The 21,981-nt window shown below is 37.8% G+C and overlaps 2 protein-coding genes across 17 annotated transcripts in view; both read left to right on the top strand.

The window, feature by feature from the left end:
* MAPK13 (mitogen-activated protein kinase 13) overlaps positions 1-706 on the top strand; it is a 29,133-nt gene extending 28,427 nt beyond the window's left edge. Inside the window, exon 12 of the mRNA XM_034414704.3 lies at positions 209-706. Coding sequence (XP_034270595.1) covers positions 209-288 — 80 coding nt within the window. The 3' untranslated portion in view covers positions 289-706. The remainder of the gene's footprint in view (positions 1-208) is intronic.
* Positions 707-4,561: 3,855 nt separating this feature from the next.
* BRPF3 (bromodomain and PHD finger containing 3) overlaps positions 4,562-21,981 on the top strand; it is a 46,632-nt gene continuing 29,212 nt past the window's right edge. For 11 of the 16 annotated variants that reach the window (XM_034414699.3, XM_034414698.3, XM_087889563.1 and 8 more), the window contains exons 1-2: positions 4,988-5,327; positions 19,714-21,080. In XM_034414699.3, coding sequence (XP_034270590.1) covers positions 19,732-21,080 — 1,349 coding nt within the window. In that variant the 5' untranslated portion in view covers positions 4,988-5,327; positions 19,714-19,731. Of the gene's footprint in view, positions 4,637-4,987; positions 5,328-19,235; positions 19,454-19,713; positions 21,081-21,981 lie in introns of those variants that run through there. The other 5 variants (XM_087889564.1, XM_087889561.1, XM_087889565.1 and 2 more) reach the window with 4 other exon arrangements.

Genomic DNA, 21,981 nt, shown 5'->3' with positions numbered 1-21,981 from the left:
AGTTTAGGAAGGCCGATATAACATGAAGTGTTGCCATTTGTTACTATTGTTTTTGTTGCTGTTCAAAAATTATACTGGGCTAGCAACAGGTATTTTCAGCTGCATTCAATCTTCCATCCATTATGGTCTACCAAAATGTGTTCAGCGTGCCTTTATTGTTTGAACAAAAATGCACTTACATGTATGTAAATTTTGCTTATCTTTAAAGGGCACATTTACAGTGAAATACTGTCATTCAGCCCAATTGCTCGGAAAGATTCCAAGAGGAGAAGTGGAATGACCTTATAGACTCTTGTATGTCTAGAGCTGATTGACCTTTCCAATGATACATAACCATCGGTGTTTTGATCCTAAAGAAGAGTAAATATAAATCAGGATGAGAAAGGCCATATACATATAGCACAATAATAGTGAATCAACAGAGGCCAACTTTGCTCTGAACATCAGAGTGATACAACAACCTTGAGTGCCACAAGTCGAAATGATTCTCATTAAATCTCTTTGTGATAAAATGTGATGGCTATGTTTTTCCTTTTCTTGTACTTTTTGTAACTGGTTCCATAAACTTGGTCTAAAAAGTTAAAGTAAATATTTCTACAAGTGAATAAAATCTTCTTTCTTTCTCCTAATATCTCCAATTAAATAAAAAAGCATGTTTCAAAAAAGAAAAATATTTATATAATAAAGGAACAGTTGCAAAGAGCAGTTACATTATGTTCCTTGTGATTCATTCTGACTAAATATTTTACATTTGAAACATATCTCTCACTTCTTAATGGCCTTACATTGGTCTTATAGTATTGCAAATGGGAAGTATTAATATTTACATCTTTAAGCATTGATAATTCCCAACTGCCATGATTTTCACCAATATCCCAGTATGCTTCTTTGCAAATGTTAACTCTATTATTGTTATTTTATTTGGGATATGGGATTTGGGATATGTGTGTGCACGTCACATGTTCACTCCCACACACACTCCCACACACATATAGGAGAGCCAGGGATTTACAATTTAAGATAAAAAGCAGAAGAACTGAATAGCTTGTTGGATTATAGATCAGACTCATTTGGCAATATTTAGTACTTTAAAATGATTGAAATGTATAATGCAATGAAATGAAGGGTACTTTCATATTACTGTAATTCTCAAAAGCATTTTATGATAATCCATGTTTATTTTCACTTCTGCCAATTTGAAATGCTAAGAAAAAAAAATGAAAATCAAACTGCAGAATATCTTTTAATTAAAAGTCTCCTCACCCCTCATTTTTATTTGGAAATGCGGAAGATTCCATTAAAAAAACTTTCAAAAAAATTTATTATTCTCTTTATGAACACTTTGTTCTATTATCACTAGTGAGCAATATATTTCAGTGTTGAAATCTTGTAATTTTTCTGTTTTCCTTCCAGTATGTTTTATTACTGATTTGTAACAGAGAGTTTCAGAAATAGAAAAAATGATTCTAAATTGAGATGGCCCAATAATTACAAATAGTTACATTGAACTAGTGCATTGAAATTTAGCAGCATTCAACTTGTTGCATTTGTCATATTTTGTGTACTGATAAAAGACAACAAAACTCTAGGAACATTCATCTTATGCTGCTGTAAAGACATGATTCAGACAGTAGGCACTAATTATTTACACTGTGCAGCAAATGTATTAGTTTTTATTATTTTGCTTATGTGCCTCAAGTCAGCATTGTCTCTTAGCAACTTCATACATAGAACTTCTCCAGCATGATCTATTTCCCATTTTGCCTATTTGATCTTTTGAAGCTGCACCCATTGCCACTGAAATTGAATCCACCCAGTCTGCTGGTGGTTGTCCTCTTATTTTTTCTTCCATCTTTCTCAGTATTAGGCTCCTCCAGAGAGCCAGGTCTATCTGTTAAGTGGTGTTTTTTAGTATACCAATTCAAGCATGGAACCTCCATTTGAGTTCAGAGATTATTTGTTAAATTTTGTTTTTCCATTCCCAATACCATGTTCAGTCTTTTTACACCTCCTTGTAGAGATCAATATAACTTCTGCACAGCCACTTTAATTTTTAGATATTCCATCTGATAATGTACACATATATAGGCTTGTTGGAAAACTAAGTTAACAATGAAATCATTCAAAAACTGCTAAGTTTTTCTCCAGATCCATTTCTGTTTCTTAGGCAAATAATGTTTTCAGATGTTCTTCTTTACAATTTCTAACTTTAGCATTCATCTCCAATAGAAGCACACCTTACATGTTTTCTTGATGTCAGATTGAACCTGACCATAAAACACATCAGAACCTCTTCTACATGTGACTGGAACATAAACATAGATAACTATGTCAGAGTTGTCTGTGAAGTCTGATATTATTCAGCCACTGACTGCATTGTACCCAAATAGTTCTTGTTCCATCCTTCCTATTAAAGCAACACTTGATCTTTGTGCCCCGGGTAGTAAACTGAATTGTCAATTTTCTGATGCCTAAAATGTCAGTATGAAGCCAATTCACTTCATCTTTCATTGTGTTGAACTTTCCCATGTTTATGCTTACGCTACAGTGGGAACACTGTAATGTCTCTGTAACTTTGGGTTTACTTTTCCTGCATGACAATAAACCAACACAGCAATTGGATGTTCCTAAGGCTTTCATCTAACCATGCCACAAACACTGGTAGCGGTAGTACTCCCAAAGAGCCTCAGCTCTTCTTTGGGAACATATGCAGTGCCATCAACCCAAGAAACTCAAAATCCAGCACAGAATTACATTATCTCTGTGCCTTTATTGGTTAACTACAGTAGTTTACCATTGCTTTCTTTTATGCAATACAAAATGCCTTTGCCATTGTCACTAAAGTGATCATCCACCTCAAGTGGCCTGATACAGCTACTTGTTTGCTTTCTCATTTCTGATCAACTTGTTAGGAATCTATCTTCATAATGTACACTCCTGGTGTTCTTTGCTCATCTCTCAAGGACACATACCACCACCACACAATGAGAAAGCAGGACTCGAGTGATGTATTAATTCTATTCTTCACAAAACAATTATCACCTTGGCAGTAAAAATATCTGAGTTGCAAACCAATCTTTTTTTGGAAATGACTTTTCTCTCCAGAAATTATTTGGAAATATTTCTCTGAAGTCTTTGTTCTACTCTGTATTTGGAACTCAAAATTATCCCTTTTTGATACCTAATTTTAGTTTTACTTTAGTTCAATAGAAATATCTATGAAAAAACAGTATCAACCAATTATTAACAGAAAACAAGTATTAACAATTGTTAGCTGCTATCAAAGAAACTTAAATTATGCTATTGCATCAGTGGAACATTTTCTTAATGTGTACTTCCAAATCTGTTTCAGAGCATTGGAAGCAAATCATCACTGGTATTGAGAAAATAAGCTTAACTCTCAGCCACTGAAGCTCATTGGTTGATTTGGAGGAAATAATTTGCTATCAGCAAATCCTACCTCAGAGGGTAATTGCTGGGGGGAAAATAGAAGGATAGAGCACATCCTGTATGGTGTGCCTTTTATAAACTCTTGCACAAAAGGTGGAATATCGTTCTAGTAAATAAATAATACAGGTGAGAGGAGTATAGTAACAAATAACAAGATTGTTTTTAATTTTAAAGTAACTTTTATTAAGTTGTATACATTTCATAAAAATTCAGAGCTGAAAAGAAGCTGAATTTTTTAAAATAAAAACCAGATTAGAGGTTAAATTTCTAAATTGCCAGAGTGCAAGTTCGGGATAGTTGAGTATCCATATTTACTTTACTACAGCCTGACTGAGAATACTTCTTTTTCTATAATAGCAGCTGCCTTTTAAGGCAGTGCATTTTTATTTTGAATCTGCATTCAGTAATAGCATGAGTAGTTTTAGCCAAATGATTATACTATGCCTGTAATAAAGGTATAGGCATGTTGGTGAGCAAACTATATAACGATTTCAATTTATCGTTTTATGCTGTAGCTTGCTAATAAGAGTATAAGAATGAGTACCCAAAGTTCTTCCTCTTCCTTCTACTTAGCATTCATGAATTGAACACCACTGCAATGTAACTTTTTTTTTTTTCATATGAATCACATAGCTTATACTGTCTGGCTTCTTTATGTCACTAGCTAACTCATATATTTGGAATCCTTGTAAATAGCATGTGGCTGCAATTTATTTATTGCAATTATAACAATTAGCAATGGGGAAAAAGTTCTGTACATGCAAAATCCATCCTCTTCACAAATCAAAGTTTAAACAGCACAGCAGTACACATCTTTCCTATTTCCATGTACCCAAATGGTATAATCCAGGACTGCCACCTTCAACCTGGTGTTTTCCCACATATATTGGATTAAAATGCCAGTGATAGTATTGGGTGGGTGGCTGGGCACTTTTGGAGCAGATTGAAGAGACTGTCTCAGATCCAGGTTCTTTAAATTTATGGGAAACAGGCTCATTTATTACAGTGTGGCACATAATGTTAACATCACGTGTAGTTCACCAGGCCATATTCAGACACTTGTCATTTTGCTGGGCAGGGCCTCCCAAAGCATAAGCCTGCAGCAAATTGCACACATGCTCCAATCTACATATAGGATACACACGTTCTTACACGGAAGTGACTCTCCCTGTAGGAATTGGATCAGGTATGAACAAGCTCTTCCATTTGCTGCCTCAGAATGATTCCCAGCACTTTTCCTCCCTGCATGTCGCCAGAATTCAACTTAGTCCCCCAAACCGGCCTCCTGAGGCAGCCAGTTTCAAGAATTAGCCCCCCACCCCCATTCCCACCCCAGTGTGTCTGTCAGCCGCCACCACACAGGGTTCATTAGCCTATCTCGGTCACTCCCCCCCCCTCTCCAATCCCACCGCTACCCCCAGGCCTTCCCAATTCTATGTCCGGAGAGGAAAAGCGGAGGGGGGGGCGGTCCTTGTCGGGGGGGCCCCGAGAGAGCCAAGCGCGGCTGCAGCCCCCTCCCTCGCCGCCTCCTTCCCTCCCTCCCCCCTTTTCCTCTCCATCGTTTGGCCGGGCTGCGCTCCTGCTTTTTTTTTTTTTTTTTTTTTTGCCGCCGCCGCCTCCATCTTGCCTTTCCTCGCTCCCTCCCCCCTACCCACCCCGCAACAGGAGCCGGAGCCGCGGCGGAGGCACTGAGGCAAGAGGCAGCGGGGCCGAGCGGGCTGGGAATCGCAGGCATGAGGGGGCGGCGCTGAGGAGATACGGGCTGAGCCGACATCTTGTCCCCCCCCCACTCCACCCACCCTTTGCCGACGGTGCAATCCCGAGCGCCCCGCAGAAAGCCAGGGGCCCCCGCGGAGGAGAACAAGGAGGCGGCCCAGGCAAGTAGAGAGTCAAGATCTCCCCCCTCACCACCCTCTCCGTGCCGCCGCAGTCGCAACCTCCTTCCCCTTCCCTTCTCCTCACGGTCCCCCTAGGATCGCATGAAGGTGACCGGCTTGGGCGGGAGCTGGGTGACAGAATTAGAAAGGCCTGGAGCCCTCCGAGATGCGGGGCAGGGATCCTTCCACAACGCCTTATACCGAATTTGAGGGGAAAAGGGAGAGCAACTGAGAACGCGGGGGAAAGAGGGAACCCGCTCCCCGCCATCTTGTTTGCCCTCATAACCGGGACATCATTGGCCACGCCCACCTTCCCCTTCATCATTGGTCGAGGCAGGGACACGTCGCTCCTGTTTGGAACCGGGAGGATGCGATTGATTCCATTGACGGATGATGGACAGCGCCGCTTTCCAATCCGAACACGACTACGGATGATTCCTTTACCTGCTATGCAATTAGTGGAGGGATTTCCCCCCTTCCCCTCCCCCCCCCTCCCAGGGCCTTGGAGACATTGATAAATTCATATTCAGGCCCACTTTTTCTCCTCCTTTTCCCCCCCTCTTCCCTCCCCCCCCGTCCCTTTGCTGTTTGTTTTTTTTTTTTAATCTGTGGAAGGAAGTGAGGCGGGCTGGCGTTTGGAGAGATCAAAATTGTTGCCTTGTCGGTCGGTCACGTGACAAGAGCCTCACTTCCAACAGGGTTAATGAAGACCGTTCCCCTGGGAAAGTATTTTCCGTTGGAGGGGCCTGGGGGAATTTTGGGTTGGGATCCGATACTTGACGTCGTGCAATGAATGCCTCGTTCGGTGGAAAAAGCTTTGCGTAGACCCCAAATTCCGCCCAGAGGATTCAGAATTGGCAGCGAGGATTCTACCAAGACAGCTTTTTCTAGATACAGCCATGCCTGTAGTAGTCCAACGTTACACGCTTCTGCTGCCTGATATCAGTTAGTTGCTAGAGAGTCACTACTGTGTTGAAGGAATCGAGAAAGCCTTGGCGGAATTCATGGCTGCCCTTCTGTATTCAGGCAACAGAATAGAATAGAATTAGGAATTAAGAATGAGAATAGAAAACAGAGCTGGAAGGAACCTTGGAGGTCTTCTAGTCCAACCCCCTGCTTAGGCGGAAAACTCTATATATCATTTCAGACAAATAGTTATCCAATCTCTTCTTAAAAACTTCCAGTGTTGGAGCATTTACAACTTCTGGAGGCAAGTTGTTCCACTGATTAATTCTTCTAACTGTCAGGAAATTTCTCCTTAGTTCTAGGTTGCTTCTCTCCTTGAAAGTACAGGGTAGACTTACACGAGTCTTGGAAAAGATGCACCGAGATGACAGAAAAGCTTTCATGCGTTACCTTGAATATAAATGACTGGTAGAATGGAATTAAGTAAAATGTCAGTTTAGGCTTACTTTCAATCTTTCTGTAGAATTGTAGAAAGAAAGATTTGGGATATACTTTAGAGATCATCTAGACTGACCCTCTGCAAGAATGCGCCATTACAGGATCTCAGGTGGATAACTATCCAGTTAATTAAATATGGCAACAGTATAATGCTTCTCAGACATGAAAACAAAAATGAGCCCCCCTGTTTGAAGTAGTGTATTCATTTTGAGGTTGAGAAAACCCTGCCACTTGAATATATTCAGTGCTCAATTGATTTCTTCTGAGGTATAGGGCATTTTAAAAACAAAGTGGAACACAGTACATAAGCATAATTCTTTTCGTTAGTCTGTGCATGCAATGCTTTGATTGGTTTTGTCTGGTGCAGAAAAGTCCTGCTGTGAAAGTATAGCCTTAATGTCTGATTCATTGGCTGCATTGATACTTCATTCTAAATCCAAGAATGTTTTCTTTAGTTTTGATTTAAATCTGTTGCACAAACAGGTATTATAGCGGCTAAAGCAGGCATGAATATAGTCGTCTGTGCATTACACAAATAATAATATATTGGGAAATATGAATCCTGTCATCAGCACATATTTCATCAATTAGTTCAAAACAGTTCTCCACTTCTTCCCCTTCCTTTGTTGGTCGTATATATTACATGTCCCAATGCTTTAGTAACTGTAAACACCAGGAATGGCAGATTTTCTATATTATGGTGTCTAGATCCAAACATCTGTTTCCTCCCTTAGCTGCCTGTTTCCTTTTTGCTAGTAAAGCCCAACTCCAGTCCTATAGCTTTAACAAGGATGTACATGCTGCTGTCTTAACTCCCATGTCTAACTTTGGGGCCTGAGGTAAAAGAACTTAGAGGTTTAGTATGCCATTTAAACCCACCAGATTTGCAGTATCTAGAACTGAAAAGTATTTGTTTCAAATTCTGCTTTCCACAAATCCCAAAAGGTAGGGGTGTTTTTTTTGTGGCAATATATCAACTTTTACCCATTGATGAATGAGCTGTGCAATACAAAGGAAGCGGAGTGTGAAGTGTTTGAAAACTATATCACTAGTCCTAGGTAAATTGGCATTAGCAAATACCATATCTTATTTAAAATTTGGAAGGGTAGCTAAGAGGCTGATAAAATTGCTTGAAAGCCTTAGTAGATTCCTTATTAAATGGAAAATATTACAATATTCAACTGTAAATCAAATATTATTGCAACTTAAAGCAATATTTATTTATGTATTTAGTATTTGTATATTCTTTTTGTTTTCATGTTGTTATTAAGCTTGGACATGCTTTTACTAGTCCTTAAACTGTAATATTTATATAATTAAATACGTAGATGAAGTTTTCCCTAACCATTTTCTCTCCATATCTGGGAATATTTAAATGAGAGAAACAATACAATATGGGGTGACAGAGAAGAAGTATAACTCTATAAACCTCTATAACTCCATTAGATTTGTAATGTTTGAGAAGAAAATGTTATATAGATTTTAGGCATGGTATGAGAAAGAATAAAAGCTCACTGGCCCCCAAAGAGTCAAAATGGCCCCTTACCTTCTCTGAACCTTCACTTAACTGCAAGTTCCTATATAAATAATCCTTAATGTGGTTTATGAGCAGTCACATTCAAAGTGTAGAAGAATAAAAAAAATAAACCAGATTTCAGAATTCACCGTAGGGATAAATCTAAAGTTGCATACATACAAATAGTTCTGAGCCTTGTTTTTAACCATATTTTATGTACCTGGCTGTGGAATTCTGAGAGTTGAAGTCCATACAGTTTAAAGTTGCCAACATTGAGAAACACTGAACTAGAAGATTCAAGTTTCTAAGATCTGAAATGCATGATTAGATTCAATGTTAGATATTAAAATAATTAATAGATATTGTAGGCTTGAACACGGTGAAGTCCTTGATGAGCTACAGATATTCTCTTCTGTTATGAGGTTTGGTACGAAATTGTTAAAAATCACATGCATGCTGGCACTGAAATGTCAGTTGTTATCTGTCCAAACTATTTCCAGGACCAGTGGTTTCTTTGGAAAGGAAACTCTTCCCTCCTATTTGCATAGCTGTATTTGGGGTCCCGCTGTAGTTGTAGTTGTGGAAATCAAAGAAAGTATATATTTAATATTATTTTTAGTTTGACCAACTGAGTACACAAAAATCAATACTGATGATTGGAGCCATGGAGAACCATTCCCCCTTTCACAAAAATAGACAGTCAAAAGAGGCTATTCAGGGGGCAGCTGTCTTTGCTTTCATCCTGAATTTCTCAGCTAGGGTCTACAGGAAGCAATAAAACAGGCAGAATTTACAGGCAGTACATTTTGAATTCCAGAATCTTGTCTCTAAGTGGGACTTACTTGTGAGGATGATCTTGGATATGAAGGACATTGCTGATGGAAAAAAAAATAATGCTGAATTAAAATGATACACAGAATAAAGTACTACTGCATGTATCATTTTAATTTAGCATTATCTTTTCCATCAGCAATGGAAAAACTTTATTCTGTTAACTATAAAAAGCAGTGCAACAGCAGTACATAAGGGTACTTATAGCAGGAAATCCTATATCATTCCAGACAAATGGCTACTCAGTCTCTTCTTAAAAACCTCCAGTGACAGACCACCCACAACTTCTGAAGGCAAGCCATTCCACTGGTTAATTTTTCTTGCTATCAGGGAATTTCTCCTTAGTTCTAGGTTGGATCTCTTTGATAAGTTTCCATTTGTTACTTCTTGTCCTGTCCTCAGGTGCTTTGAAGAATAGGTTGACCCCCTATTCTCTGTGACATCCTCTCAAATATTGGAAGACTGCTATTATATCACTCCTAATCCTTTTTTTGTTAAACTACAGGTAGAAACACCTGGTTCCTGTAACCATTCATCATATGTTTTAGCCTCCAGCCCCCAATCATCTTTGTTGCTCTTCTCTGCATCCTTTCTGGAGTCTCAACATATTTTTTCTACCATGGTGGTCAAAACTAGATGCAGCATTCCAGGTGTGATCTTGCCAAAGTAGTATAAAGCAGTACTAACACTTCATGGGATCTTGATATTATCCCTCTGTTGATGCAACCTAGGACCGCATTGGTTTTTTGGCAGCTGCAGCACACTCATATTTAAGTGTTGTCCACCAGGACTCCTAGATCCCTCTCACTATTAGTGCTGTTGAGCCACATACCACCTATTCTATAGCTGTGCATTTGGTTTTTCTTGCCTAAGTGTAAAACCTTACTTTTCTCACCACTGAATTGCATTTTGTTGGATAGGGCCCAGTGTTTTAAGTGCTGATGCACTGTCTATCTTCTAAAGTGTTGACTACTCCCTTTCCCCCCAGCTTGGTGTTGTCTGCAAATTTGATGAGTTTCCCTTTTATCCTCTAAATTGATCTAAATCAATTATAAAAAAAATTGAAGAATACTGGGCCTAAGAGAGAAACTTGGGATACCCACTGCATGTAGATGTAGTTCCATTGAGGACTACATGTTGAGTGCAGTTGGTCAGCCAGTTATAAATCCATTTGGTGGTGAACTGATACATTAGAAAAATCCCACATTTTTCTAATGTATCGAGAAGTAGATTGGTCTACTTTGTCAAATCCTTACAGAAGTCCAAGTATACTATGTCTGCAGCATTTCTCTGGTCCACTAATTTGTCACTGTCAAAGATTGCAGTAAAGTTTGTCTGGCATGATCTGTTTTTAACAAAGCCATGTTGACTTTTAGTAATAGGTTTGCTTGTTTCTGAATCATCCTTGAGCAGTTTTGCTATTAACTTCTAATTTTATATTTCCAGAATTATAAAAGAGAGAAAAGAAAATTGGTTGATTGTTCCCAGCAAATTATGGGAGCTCTTTGGTTCAAGTTAATAAAACTTCTGTATATTATGAAGCTCATGTGCACAACTAGATTATGAATGCTTTCTAAAAACATGGATTGATCATCATACATGATTTTTTTTGTTCTCCTTTTTATGGGACCTTTAACTTTTCTCCCTGATGAACAAGTCTTAGAAAAATAAATGGTTAGTAACTATTTTGTAAACCTTTACTTGAATGAATAAAAAAATTTCCTGAACAAAAAAATTGTTTTCAGTCAGCCAGTCACAATCTGATGCCACTAGTACTATAATTCTCAGAGTTTCTGGAAATCACCTGATACCGGTAGGTAATGCTGCTCTTACCTTATGCCTTTCCCTTCCTCCACTTCTTTGCATGATTTCACTTTTTTTACTCGCATTTGCTTTCCATTTCCTTTTTTCCTTCTTTAACAGAAACTTTAGAGGATACATTCCTTTGCTGTATCATCTGTATAAACAAAAATCTAGTGACACCATAAACAGTAACAAATTCATTTTCACATTACCTTTCATGGATCAGAGCTCATATCATCAAGTCATGGAATATAGCCCTGTAAGAAGCACATTAGAACTCTGTGAAGCTTCAGTTTGATCAAACTACCTAATTAAATCATGGAATCAGTTTAATGCATCTCATTGGGTACATTTGAATTCATACAGCTATTTGATAGACTTTTGTGCATCAAATCTTGGACAGTTCTTACATTCCCCTCTATAAAATATTGTGCTGTCATGGTAGGAATGAAGGGAGAAATGTAAAATGGAAAAATTGCTTTGGAATCTTTGAAGCTTTATAGTCCTTCCTTCAGTAAAGCAGAATATTGGTTTCTTATAAATGTTGCTTTTAAGCAATGAGATAATTACATTTAACTATTCAATAACTAAACTCCTTGACTAATGGCTAACCCTAACCCTATACATAGTGCCAGGCATTTCTTCATCTTTCAGAATCTTCTATTGAACCTGATACTTAAAATTGCTGGCATTCACAAATTTATACTACTGCAGTCTTCATTTTGGGAATGAGCTGTAGTCATCTGTGATTTATCATCTATACTTGGCTTAATAAATCATAGTTCATTTGGCTTTGCACAGTAGCTACAAATCCCACACTGACATGTGTAACCCATCACTGTTTAAATTCAGGCCTTGTGGTCTAATTTATGTACTTTGGCTGTTTTCTCTCAGAATGTTCAAGTATTAGAAAATGTGCACATTATTTTGTAATATATGTTAGTTGTTCTTAGTAAGGCTATTACCCAACTCTGTATTTTGTAGTTTTTGGAGCATCATCACTACTTTTAAATCTAAAATCAATTCTATATAACATGAATACATCTAGCAAAAGCACCAACCAATATTTTAGCAAGTGCAGAGAATTATAGGGTTTGAGGGGATCTTAGAGGTTATGTAGTCCTACCCTCTGTTCTGTTCAGGAACCCCGTACAGCATCTCTGACAAATGAATATCCAATCTCTGAAGAATTGCAGCAAAAGAGAACTCACCACTTCACGTGGCAGTCTGTTCCAGTAGCAGTCAGCTCATATTACTGGGAGATTTATCCTAATGTGTAGCCTGAAAGCTTTTCCTTATAGTTTTAACCCACTCTTCTGATCCTGCCTCTGGAGCAATAATAGAATAGCAATAGCACCTAGACTTATATACACTGCTCAAAAAAATAAAGCAGAACACAAGCAGAAGACATCCGAGATCTGAATGAATGAAATAGCCTTATTAAATACTTTGTTACATACAGTAGTTTTGTGTTCACTTTAGTTTGAGCAGCGTATAAACTACTGTATGTAAAGAACAAAGTATTTAATAAGGCTATTTCATTCATTCAGATCTCGGATGTCTTCTGCTTGTGTTCCGTTTATTTTTTTGAGCAGCCCTCTCTAAGTGGTTTACAGAATCAGCATATTGACCCCAACAATCTGGGTCCCCAGTTTACCCACCTCAGAAGGATGGAAGGCTGAATCAACCTTGAGCTGGTGAGACTCGGAACTGCCAAACTGCTGTAAGCTGGCAGTCAGTAGAAGTAGCCTGCAGCACTGTATTCTAACCACTGCACCACCACAGCTGTTAAACATAATTCCGCTCCCTCTTTGTGTGAAAGTTCTGTTGTAGTCCTTAAAATCATTGGGTTGTTGTCCCAAGTTCTGTGATAGGTTAGCTGTGCTGCCTGTCTCTTTGGGGTTCTTCTTTTTTAACATGAAACTTGGTTAGTTGGATGTTTCAGATTCTTCCTCTATTGTTTTTCTGCTTTTAAATGGTAAAATATCCAGAGTAATTCTGGAGTTGAGTAGCCTTCAAATGAAACAAACAGACTGCTATAATATCTCCTCTCGGTCTTTTATGTAGGCTAAGCATACCCAGATCCTTTAGTGCTCCTCATAGGGTTTATTTTCTACACCCTCCACCATCTTGATACCCTTCCTATGAACTCGATCCAATTTGTCACAGCTGCTTTTGAAGGACAATGATTTGGATTTGCACTGCTGTTAAAGATAATATTTGCTTTTTAGCAGCTGCCTCGTACTCCTGGTACATGTTCAATGTATGATCAATAAGATCATCCTGGTCCACCCTATTGCATTCTGTAGCATTCATTTTGGCCGAGTGCTCAAATCTATCTATATAGTTTGGATCTTGTTTCACTAAAGTATTAATTATCATTCCCAGTTTCCCCTCATCTGCAAACTAGCACAAACCAAGTATAGTTTGTGTACAATTGAATTCAGAAGAGAAATATTGTACACACCTTACAACTATGCTTCCCTCTCTTGCCATCTTGCTTGAAGCCTCCCACCCCATTTCTTTTTGGAAGTTGCCTAATTACTAGCTTAGATTGGAAGAAGAAAAAGAAAGAAAAGTACTTTGGACTCCCTTACTAATCTCCTGTTTCATGTTTGCTTATTTGATGAAGTAATTCAATCCTTGAATTATCAGCAACACTATTCTTTGATTCCTTAGAATTATTTTTTGTTCAGTAATGTAGGCAGACTATGCCCCAGAGATCTGACTGTGGAGTATAAAGTATGTATTATAAATATCTTTTAATTTGATATTTATGAATTTATCTGCCCCCTTACTATTTATTGAACAGATTTTTAGGTTATTCTTTAGTATTATAGTCAGAATAATATGAAGTGCTATATCATTGTTATTTTCTTCCTAGTGTTTTCCCGCAAGTGTAGGGTCAACTTTTTTTTGAATCAACTGAATATTGATCTATTGATTACAATGGGATTTGATCAACTGGCTTGTCGCTCGAGCCTGATGTCATTGGTTGAGAGGGAATGACTGGCCCGAAGTCACCCAGCTGGCTTTTATGGCTAAAGAGGGGCTAGAATTCTAGTTTCCAGCCTGATAACTTAACCACTAGTACAAACTGACTCTCCTGTAGGATAATAAAAATCAATCAATCACAGAAAACCGCAATAGCATAGAAAAGCTAATATAATTAATATGTGTGGATAAGATTTGATCAGTCAGTCATATTCCTTGCTAGACTAAGTTTAATAGTGAGAACTGATTACTAGGTACTAATTGAATATTAGAAACTGAATGCTGAGAATTTCATTTATTTTTCAAAAAAAATTATTCTTAATATTTGGACCAATTTTTCACTATGAAATGATTCTGTAGAGTTATTTCTTTCTGCTGGGAGTATTGTTGTGTTTTCACTTAAATATATGAGGCTTGAATGTGAGAATTAAATACCGTGTAACTTGGAATAAGTTGTTATTGCTAATCCAAATCCACTTCATAAAATTATTTTGAAATTGAAATGCTTTGAGTTATATGCATGCAATTAAATAATATATTATTGATTGCCTTACCCTCTGCTCTTGAAGCAGTTATCTTTGTAGTTGTCTGAAATACTGAAAGATGAGTTATATGATTAATGAATTTAGGGAATTACATAATAGCTTTTTGATTATTTTTAGACCAAGAAATTAAAAAAAACTGCTATATTTTATTTATTAGACAAATGCTGGATATCCCTTTTATGCATTACATTAAGTACCATCAAAGATTTGGAGTTTTCTAGACAGAAATTAATAAGAGTACAGATAAAATCTAACAAACACATACAAAGCTGCAGAATAAAAATAAGACCAACAGCAGAGCACTAAAAAAGTAGAAAGATTCTAGAAAAACATTAACACTGTGTTTAAAAATTAACAGCCAAAGAATTTGGGGGTGCCCTATTTTTATTTGCTTGAAGCATTCTGAGAAAGATACTTAAGATAATTTAACAATCTCAGACAATTTTTCTGATAATTTGTCCCTAACTCTGGTAGTTTTAACATCAAGTCTTTAAATTGGTTCCGCAAACAGCTGGAAGCTGTTGAATAGCACAAAGCAGTTAGATAACATAATGGCCATCCTTATTAACAATTTCATTCTGTTTTGAATACAGTATCTCTGTCCATGTCAAATTTGTATTGGAATATCCATGTGATAAATACGCTTAAGGTTACGTTGACCCAAATGACAATACCAGCTCCAAGAGCACTCCCAAATGATAAATAATTTGTTAGGGAGAATCCAATCTCCTGGTTAAAATTTACTTAACCGGGCAGAGTAACTAAATGGCTTGGATAGTGCATTATTTGCATTTGTTTTAAACATTATTTGTTGAACAAGTGATATTGGCTTGGTTTACACAATGCTAAGTCATAATAACTAAACCACTTTGTGTAACATCAGAAACATATTACATAAGTGCTTAGTGCACCATATAAAGTTATTCCATGTTGCCTGAAGTAGCCTAAAGCTTTATTTTATGGCTATCAGATCTAGGCTTCAAAAATCTGAATATTATTAGAGCATCTAAAGAAAATGCTATTTCTTGCTGATCAGATTATCTGATTTTTGCAGCAGAGATCCGGTAGCCCTTGTTTATTTATTCTGTTTGATTACTGGAGCCAAGTTCAGCCATTGATTAAAGAGGATTGAGAAAGCTGAGTGTAGTCCAATGATGGCGAATCTACAACACCCATGTGACAGGCCGTGACATTTTGGCTGACACACCACCATTCACCAATTCCCAACAACTATTCTTGAAAGCACACTTCATTCTCACAAGATTTTTGGAGGTTGCGGAGACTGCACAAGAATATGGTGTGAAACTACTTAAAGAACAAAGGCCTTGTGGAATCTGGAGATAGTTTGGGTAGGCCTGCCAATAAAAAAGAACACTGCCTGAAGGTAAGTGGTGTGCCACAAATCTGGAGATCACATAGTTGGACTGTATTTTTAAAAAATAAATACGGGTAGTCCTCGACTTACAACAGTTTATTTAGTGACCATTCAAAGATACACCAACACTAAAAAAGATGACTTATGACCATTTTTCACACTTAGAACTATTGCAGCGTCCTCTAGGTTATGTGATCAAAATTCAGATCAGTGGTGGGTTGCCCCCGGTTTGCACCGGTTCTATAGAACCAGTAGTAAAACCGGCGGGAGGCTCCGCCCACTGACCCCGACATCATCAAAATGCTTCGCATGCGCAGAAGCTTCTGCGCTTGTGCAGAAGAGTGCATGCGTGCGTGAGCGAAGCAAGCGCACACGCACGGCCCCACTGTGAACCGGTAGTAAAGGTAAGTAGAACCTACCCCTGATTCAGATGGTTGGAAACTGACTCATATTTATGACAATTGCAGTGTCCCGGGATCATGTGATTACTTAAGTGATTCACTTAACAACTGTGGCAAGAAAGATAATAAAACAGGGCAAAATTCACTTAACAACTGTCTTGCTTAGCAATAGCCATTTTGGCCTTAATTGTGATCTTGAGTCGAGGACTATCTGTGTGTAAAGAATTGGGTTTTTGTTCTTTTGTTTTTTCTTCAGTGAGGGTGGGAGCCTCAATTGGAGGCTTTTAAGAACAGCCATTTGTTTGGAATGGTATAGAAGTTGGACTAGAAGTCCTCCAAGGTCCGTTGCTTCCAATTCTGTTACTATGTTATTTACTGAATTTTTGACATGCCGAGGCCAAAGTTTGGCCATCACTGGTATTGTCTATAGACATTTCAGTCTATATCCTTAGATATCTTTTACCTTGTTATAAAAGAAGACATTAAATTCTCTTATTGAATTTAACTCTTGATGACAACATACAGGCAGTTTTTATGACTACGTGATAAAAGTACCTTTTTTTTTCTCAGTTCCCCAGCTTAGTTACCTAAAATTCCATTGTGGTTCTCATACAATATTAACTGGTGATTTAATGATGTGGCTACATTGATTGTAACATTTAACATTCTCTAGCCTTTTAATAATAATAATTTTTTAAATTGTGGAATATTTTTAATATTCCCTTTTATGGGGTTTTTTTGGATACTGCAGAGAATCATGGTTTGTGATATGGATGGTCATATAAATAGGATGGATAGTAGGATGGAAAGAGACAGACAGACAGAGAGACAGACCTACCGACCACGGCCAGCACTTTAGCACTTCTGAGAGTAAACTAATTCAGCTCAGTGCTGCCATCTGCTGAGGTAGTAGAATCCTAAAGCAGAACATTAATTTCCAACATAATCTTTGGAAATGGACTTTCCCCTTTTGGGGATGGAGGAGGTGAAATGTGGAAATCACATCATATTTAGATATTTCCAAATCAATTCTGATACTTTTAGCTACAGGAGAAATCTTTATATGCTACAGAGTATCGGTGGAGGATACTTTTTATATGTTTATTATATGAAAGTAAAATTACAATATTAAATAGAAGTCAGTAATGTGAGATTGGATCTCGCTTGATTTAAAGCAGCAGAAAGTTTCGCAGTTAAAAATTTTCTGGGAAATCTGTATTACTGATAGTGTCCCATGGTAATTTTCTGCCTAAACAAGCAATGTATGTGTAACTGCTGCTATAAACAGGATTAAAAAGTTCCTAAAAAGGATACCTGCCAACACATGCAAAAAGCTCATTTTTTATAACAGTATGTACCTGTATACAATAAAGTGGTAGTTGATGCTTTCTTTGTCTTTCAGGGTGCTGTGTATGCTGAACATTTTATGTTTAGTCTAGCTAAACTATCTTGTGATTATATGTGGTTACAAAAATGAAAACCTTGGATTCCATAGACATTCTGGCAATCCTTTTTCCCTTGGAAGACAGATACATTAAGTTCAGAAGTTACAAGTTAGTGGCCAAAATGTTTGTTTTCTACTAGTAACACCGTAGCTTGTTATAAACTGATTTTTTAAAAAACCCAATATAATACTTATTGACATAGAAAAAAAAATCCTATGTGTCTGTATTCACATATTTTTCTTGGCAATTAGTTTCTAAAGGTTTTTCTACTTCTAATGGTTTGGCAGCTTTAGAAAGCTCATTTATTTAAATTAAATTGCCCCTGAATAATGATTACACCTTTCAAAATAATAAGCCTGGGAGCCAGGATTTGCTTTTTGTGCAAAACGAAACTGTAGGCCAATCTACATTAGGAGATTTCTGTTTTAACAGGAGCCTTATCTGACAATAGCTATTTGGCACTGTTATTTAATTTCATAATGTTTACTGTGCTTCAAACATTATAGTCAAACTTGTTTAGATTCTAGTCAAAAAGTATAATTCCTAATTTTCATGTTTTGTTTTGATTAAAAGGTTTTGCTCACATTGAATACTAAGTTTTCTTTTTGTTACAAGGAGTCATCTTAGTGAGCTTTAAGCTCTTCAGCTTCTCAATTGGAAGGAGTTTGAAAACATTTGCTTATGCTTTAGATTAAATGTAGGTTGCTGTGATGTTGGAACCTAGACAAACTGGTTTAGTGTAATATATATACAAGCCACAGCAAGTCTGGTTTGCTGTCTGGTTAGGAAAGGAGGTATTTGGAAACCATCCAGTTGAAGTTAGCTGCAACGTTCTATGTTGCCTAGAATAGGTAGCATCGTTATAACTATGGATATGTATCTTAAACAAACTAGCCTCAGGAATCATGATTTGAAGAGTAGATGTTTTAATCTAGCCATGGTTGGTATTAATGATTTTTTTAGGTTAAAATATTTAGCTGTGTTCTTTAGAGTAGCAAAGAAACTCAATTTCTAATGTCCAAAAGATAGCCATACCCATTTGAATATTATGGCTGCGCCAATAGTTTAGTCATTCTCATTTATTTGTAAAAAGAATTGGCATGCTTTGAAGCATCTGCAGCCTTAAACCCCAAGAATATTGTGATATTACAAATAATATTACAAAAACTTCAGGAATATTACAAAAATGTCAGGAGAGACTGATTTTGAAGGAAGTGAGATGATATATTATTAAATAAACCTGTTTATTACCTGGATCCCAGCTTGTGTTACAATCATAATTTGGTTTGCTTGGCTTTGATGTAGGCTATTATGCGAATCTTGTCGCTGTGGGAATCGCTAACCACTTAAATAATATTGATAAACTTGCAAGATTTCTTGTGTGAATATATATTAATAATTTTGGTTCCCATGACTTTGAAAATTCTGCAGGGCTATGAAGATCTAGCTTTTCACCCCAGCAATGGATTAGGATAAAAGTGAGGTTAGCAAATGCAAGGGTAACTGTACACTTGATCGGAGGTTGTGGCACTGAAATTGGGATATAAGGTGTTGTTCTAGATTTAGTTGATCATATTTATTTTGTTTTTGTTAGATGTCATTTGTGAGCCACATAGGATGACCATGTAAAGATAAGCCACCATGTAGGTTTTCTAAACAAACAAACTGGTGTCTATAGAATCCAGTGGTGGGTTGCCCCCGGTTCGTACCAGTTCTATAGAACCGGTAGTAAAACCGGCGGGAGGCTCTGCCCACCGACCCCGACGTCAACAAAACGCTTGTGCGCGGCCCTGGTGCAAACCGGTAGTAAAGGTAAGTAGAACCCACCCCTGATAGAGTCCCCTGGTTTATAGTTTATACAGTATATTGTCAAAATTTGGCCAGTTGTGCTTTATTCAATAAACTATGGTTAACTAAACTGCTGTTGGGTGTGCTTTGTTTCTAAGTACCACTAATTAGAAATCACTCCAAGCAATTCATCAGCTAATAAGTTAGACTCCATGTACTAAAATGATGTCCACATGCTTGAATATAGTGGTGTTCAAACTATTTTCTGTTGTACTATCCTATAGGTTTTCTAACTTGCTGCTATGAGGAAACCTCGGAGGAGGTCCAGGCAGACTTTAGAGGGAAGACGTTCTCCTTCACCATACAGTTTGAAATGCTCACCCACCCGAGAGACCCTGACATACGCCCAGGCTCAGCGAATAGTGGAAGTCGATATTGATGGCCGTCTCCATCGCATCAGCATTTATGATCCTCTAAAGATCATTACCGAGGATGAGCTAACCGCCCAGGACATCACAGAATGCAACAGTAACAAAGAAAACAGCGAACAACCCCTTTTTCCTTCAAAATCTAAGAAAAATCAGTGCAAAGGTAAAAAAAAGGAGACATGCGCCAAACATGCTTCGGGAGCATCTTTTCATCTACCACAGCCCAGCTTTCGCATGATTGACTCTTTCAGCCAGCTGGATGCACCACCCTTGCCTTCAGCTTACTATCAATATATTGAGAAACCACTCGAGGATGTTGACGCTGAAGTGGAGTATGATTTGGATGAGGAGGATTTGGCCTGGCTTGACATGATCAATGACAAAAGGAAGAGTGATGGGTATGGGTCAATTTCTGCAGAGACTTTTGAATTGCTACTGGATCGTCTGGAGAAAGAGTCGTATTTGGAGAGTCGTAATAATGGAGCCCAACAGACTATGATAGATGAGGATGCTGTTTGTTGTGTTTGCATGGATGATGAATGTCATAACAGCAATGTCATTTTATTTTGTGACATTTGCAACTTGGCTGTGCACCAGGAGTGTTATGGAGTTCCCTACATCCCTGAGGGACAATGGCTTTGTCGCTGCTGTTTACAATCCCCTTCCCACCCTGTTGATTGTGTCTTGTGTCCAAACAAAGGTGGAGCATTCAAACAGACCAGTGATGGTCACTGGGCTCATGTTGTTTGTGCCATCTGGATCCCAGAAATCTGTTTTGCAAACACTGTGTTTCTGGAACCTATTGAGGGAATAGAAAATATCCCGCCTGCCCGCTGGAAACTAACTTGCTACATCTGCAAGCAGAAGGGCATGGGAGCAGCTATACAGTGCCACAAAATGAACTGCTACACTGCTTTCCATGTTACCTGTGCCCAGAGAGCTGGTCTCTTCATGAAGATTGAGCCCATGAGGGAGACCAGTCTCAACGGCACTACATTTACTGTGCGCAAAACTGCTTATTGTGAGGCACATTCCCCTCCTGGCACTGTGAAAAAAGGACATGCAACTACTGCTCATGAAGGAGATGAGGACATTGTAAAGAATGTGACAATGGAGAGGGTCAGTCCCAAAAATAAAAGCAAAGTAAATTGGAAGCAGAAGGTGAAAAAGGAAAACAGTGCTTCTGCACCTCTGCTAATGGTCACACAGATCCCTTCTTACCGGTGAGTGGCACAGCTGTTCCAGCCATTGTTTCAGTATAGATCCATGGCCTAGTAGTCTATCTCCCCTGGTTTCTGCTTTCATCTCAACAGGACTTAACCTATGTACAGATTCTAATTATTTACATCCTTCCTTGTACGGTAGTGGCCAAAATTGTGGAAACATTTTGGGAAAAGTGTATTTTCTAAAACTAGCTAAAAACAGCACTTTTTTTGGGGGAGTAGTACCATAAAATTATATATCAATGAAAAGATAATTTAATCAAGAATGTAATGCAATAACTTTTATGATGGATTTGCTATTAGAATAGCAGTTACAGTATAAAGAAGAAAAGTGAAACACATAGAAAAAAATGAGATATACAAAAATTGTCACCATAGAAAAAATGAAATATACAAAAATTATCACCATGTCAGTTAATACTTAATTGGGTATCCTTTAGCATGAATTATGGCCTTACAACGTCTTCCCATGAAGTGAACCAAGTCTTTTAGTTCTGCAGCTGTTATAATGTGAAACCAAGATTGAATGATTGCTTCTATTAACTGGGTCGCTTTATTGCTGGGTCGCTTCTGACTAACAAGTTTCTTTAGTCGGCTCCATAGATTTTCAATTGGGTTAAGGTCTGGGCTATTCCCAGGCCATTCCAGCAGTGGAATATGATTATCTTAAAACTCAAAAACAAAAATGGTGTTAATTAGCCATCAAACCTCAAAAATACACTTTTCCCAAAAGGTTTCCACAATTTTGGCCACTACTGTAGAATAAACAATCCCTCCAAAATGGCTTATAAGGCATTTAAAGAGGCAGATAAAAATAAATATTATTTGAAATGAGCAAATGAATAAACTTTTAGGGTCCCTTCTAAATAGCCAGAACAGGGGGAGCGAAGTCTAGCCTTCC

The sequence above is a fragment of the Pantherophis guttatus genome, chromosome 3 (assembly GCF_059756535.1).
Source record: "Pantherophis guttatus breed Tessera chromosome 3, ASM5975653v1, whole genome shotgun sequence".
Taxonomy (NCBI): domain Eukaryota; kingdom Metazoa; phylum Chordata; class Lepidosauria; order Squamata; family Colubridae; genus Pantherophis; species Pantherophis guttatus.
The sequence above is the reverse complement of the archived record's forward strand: the minus strand, read 5'-3'. Positions and strand labels throughout refer to the sequence as shown.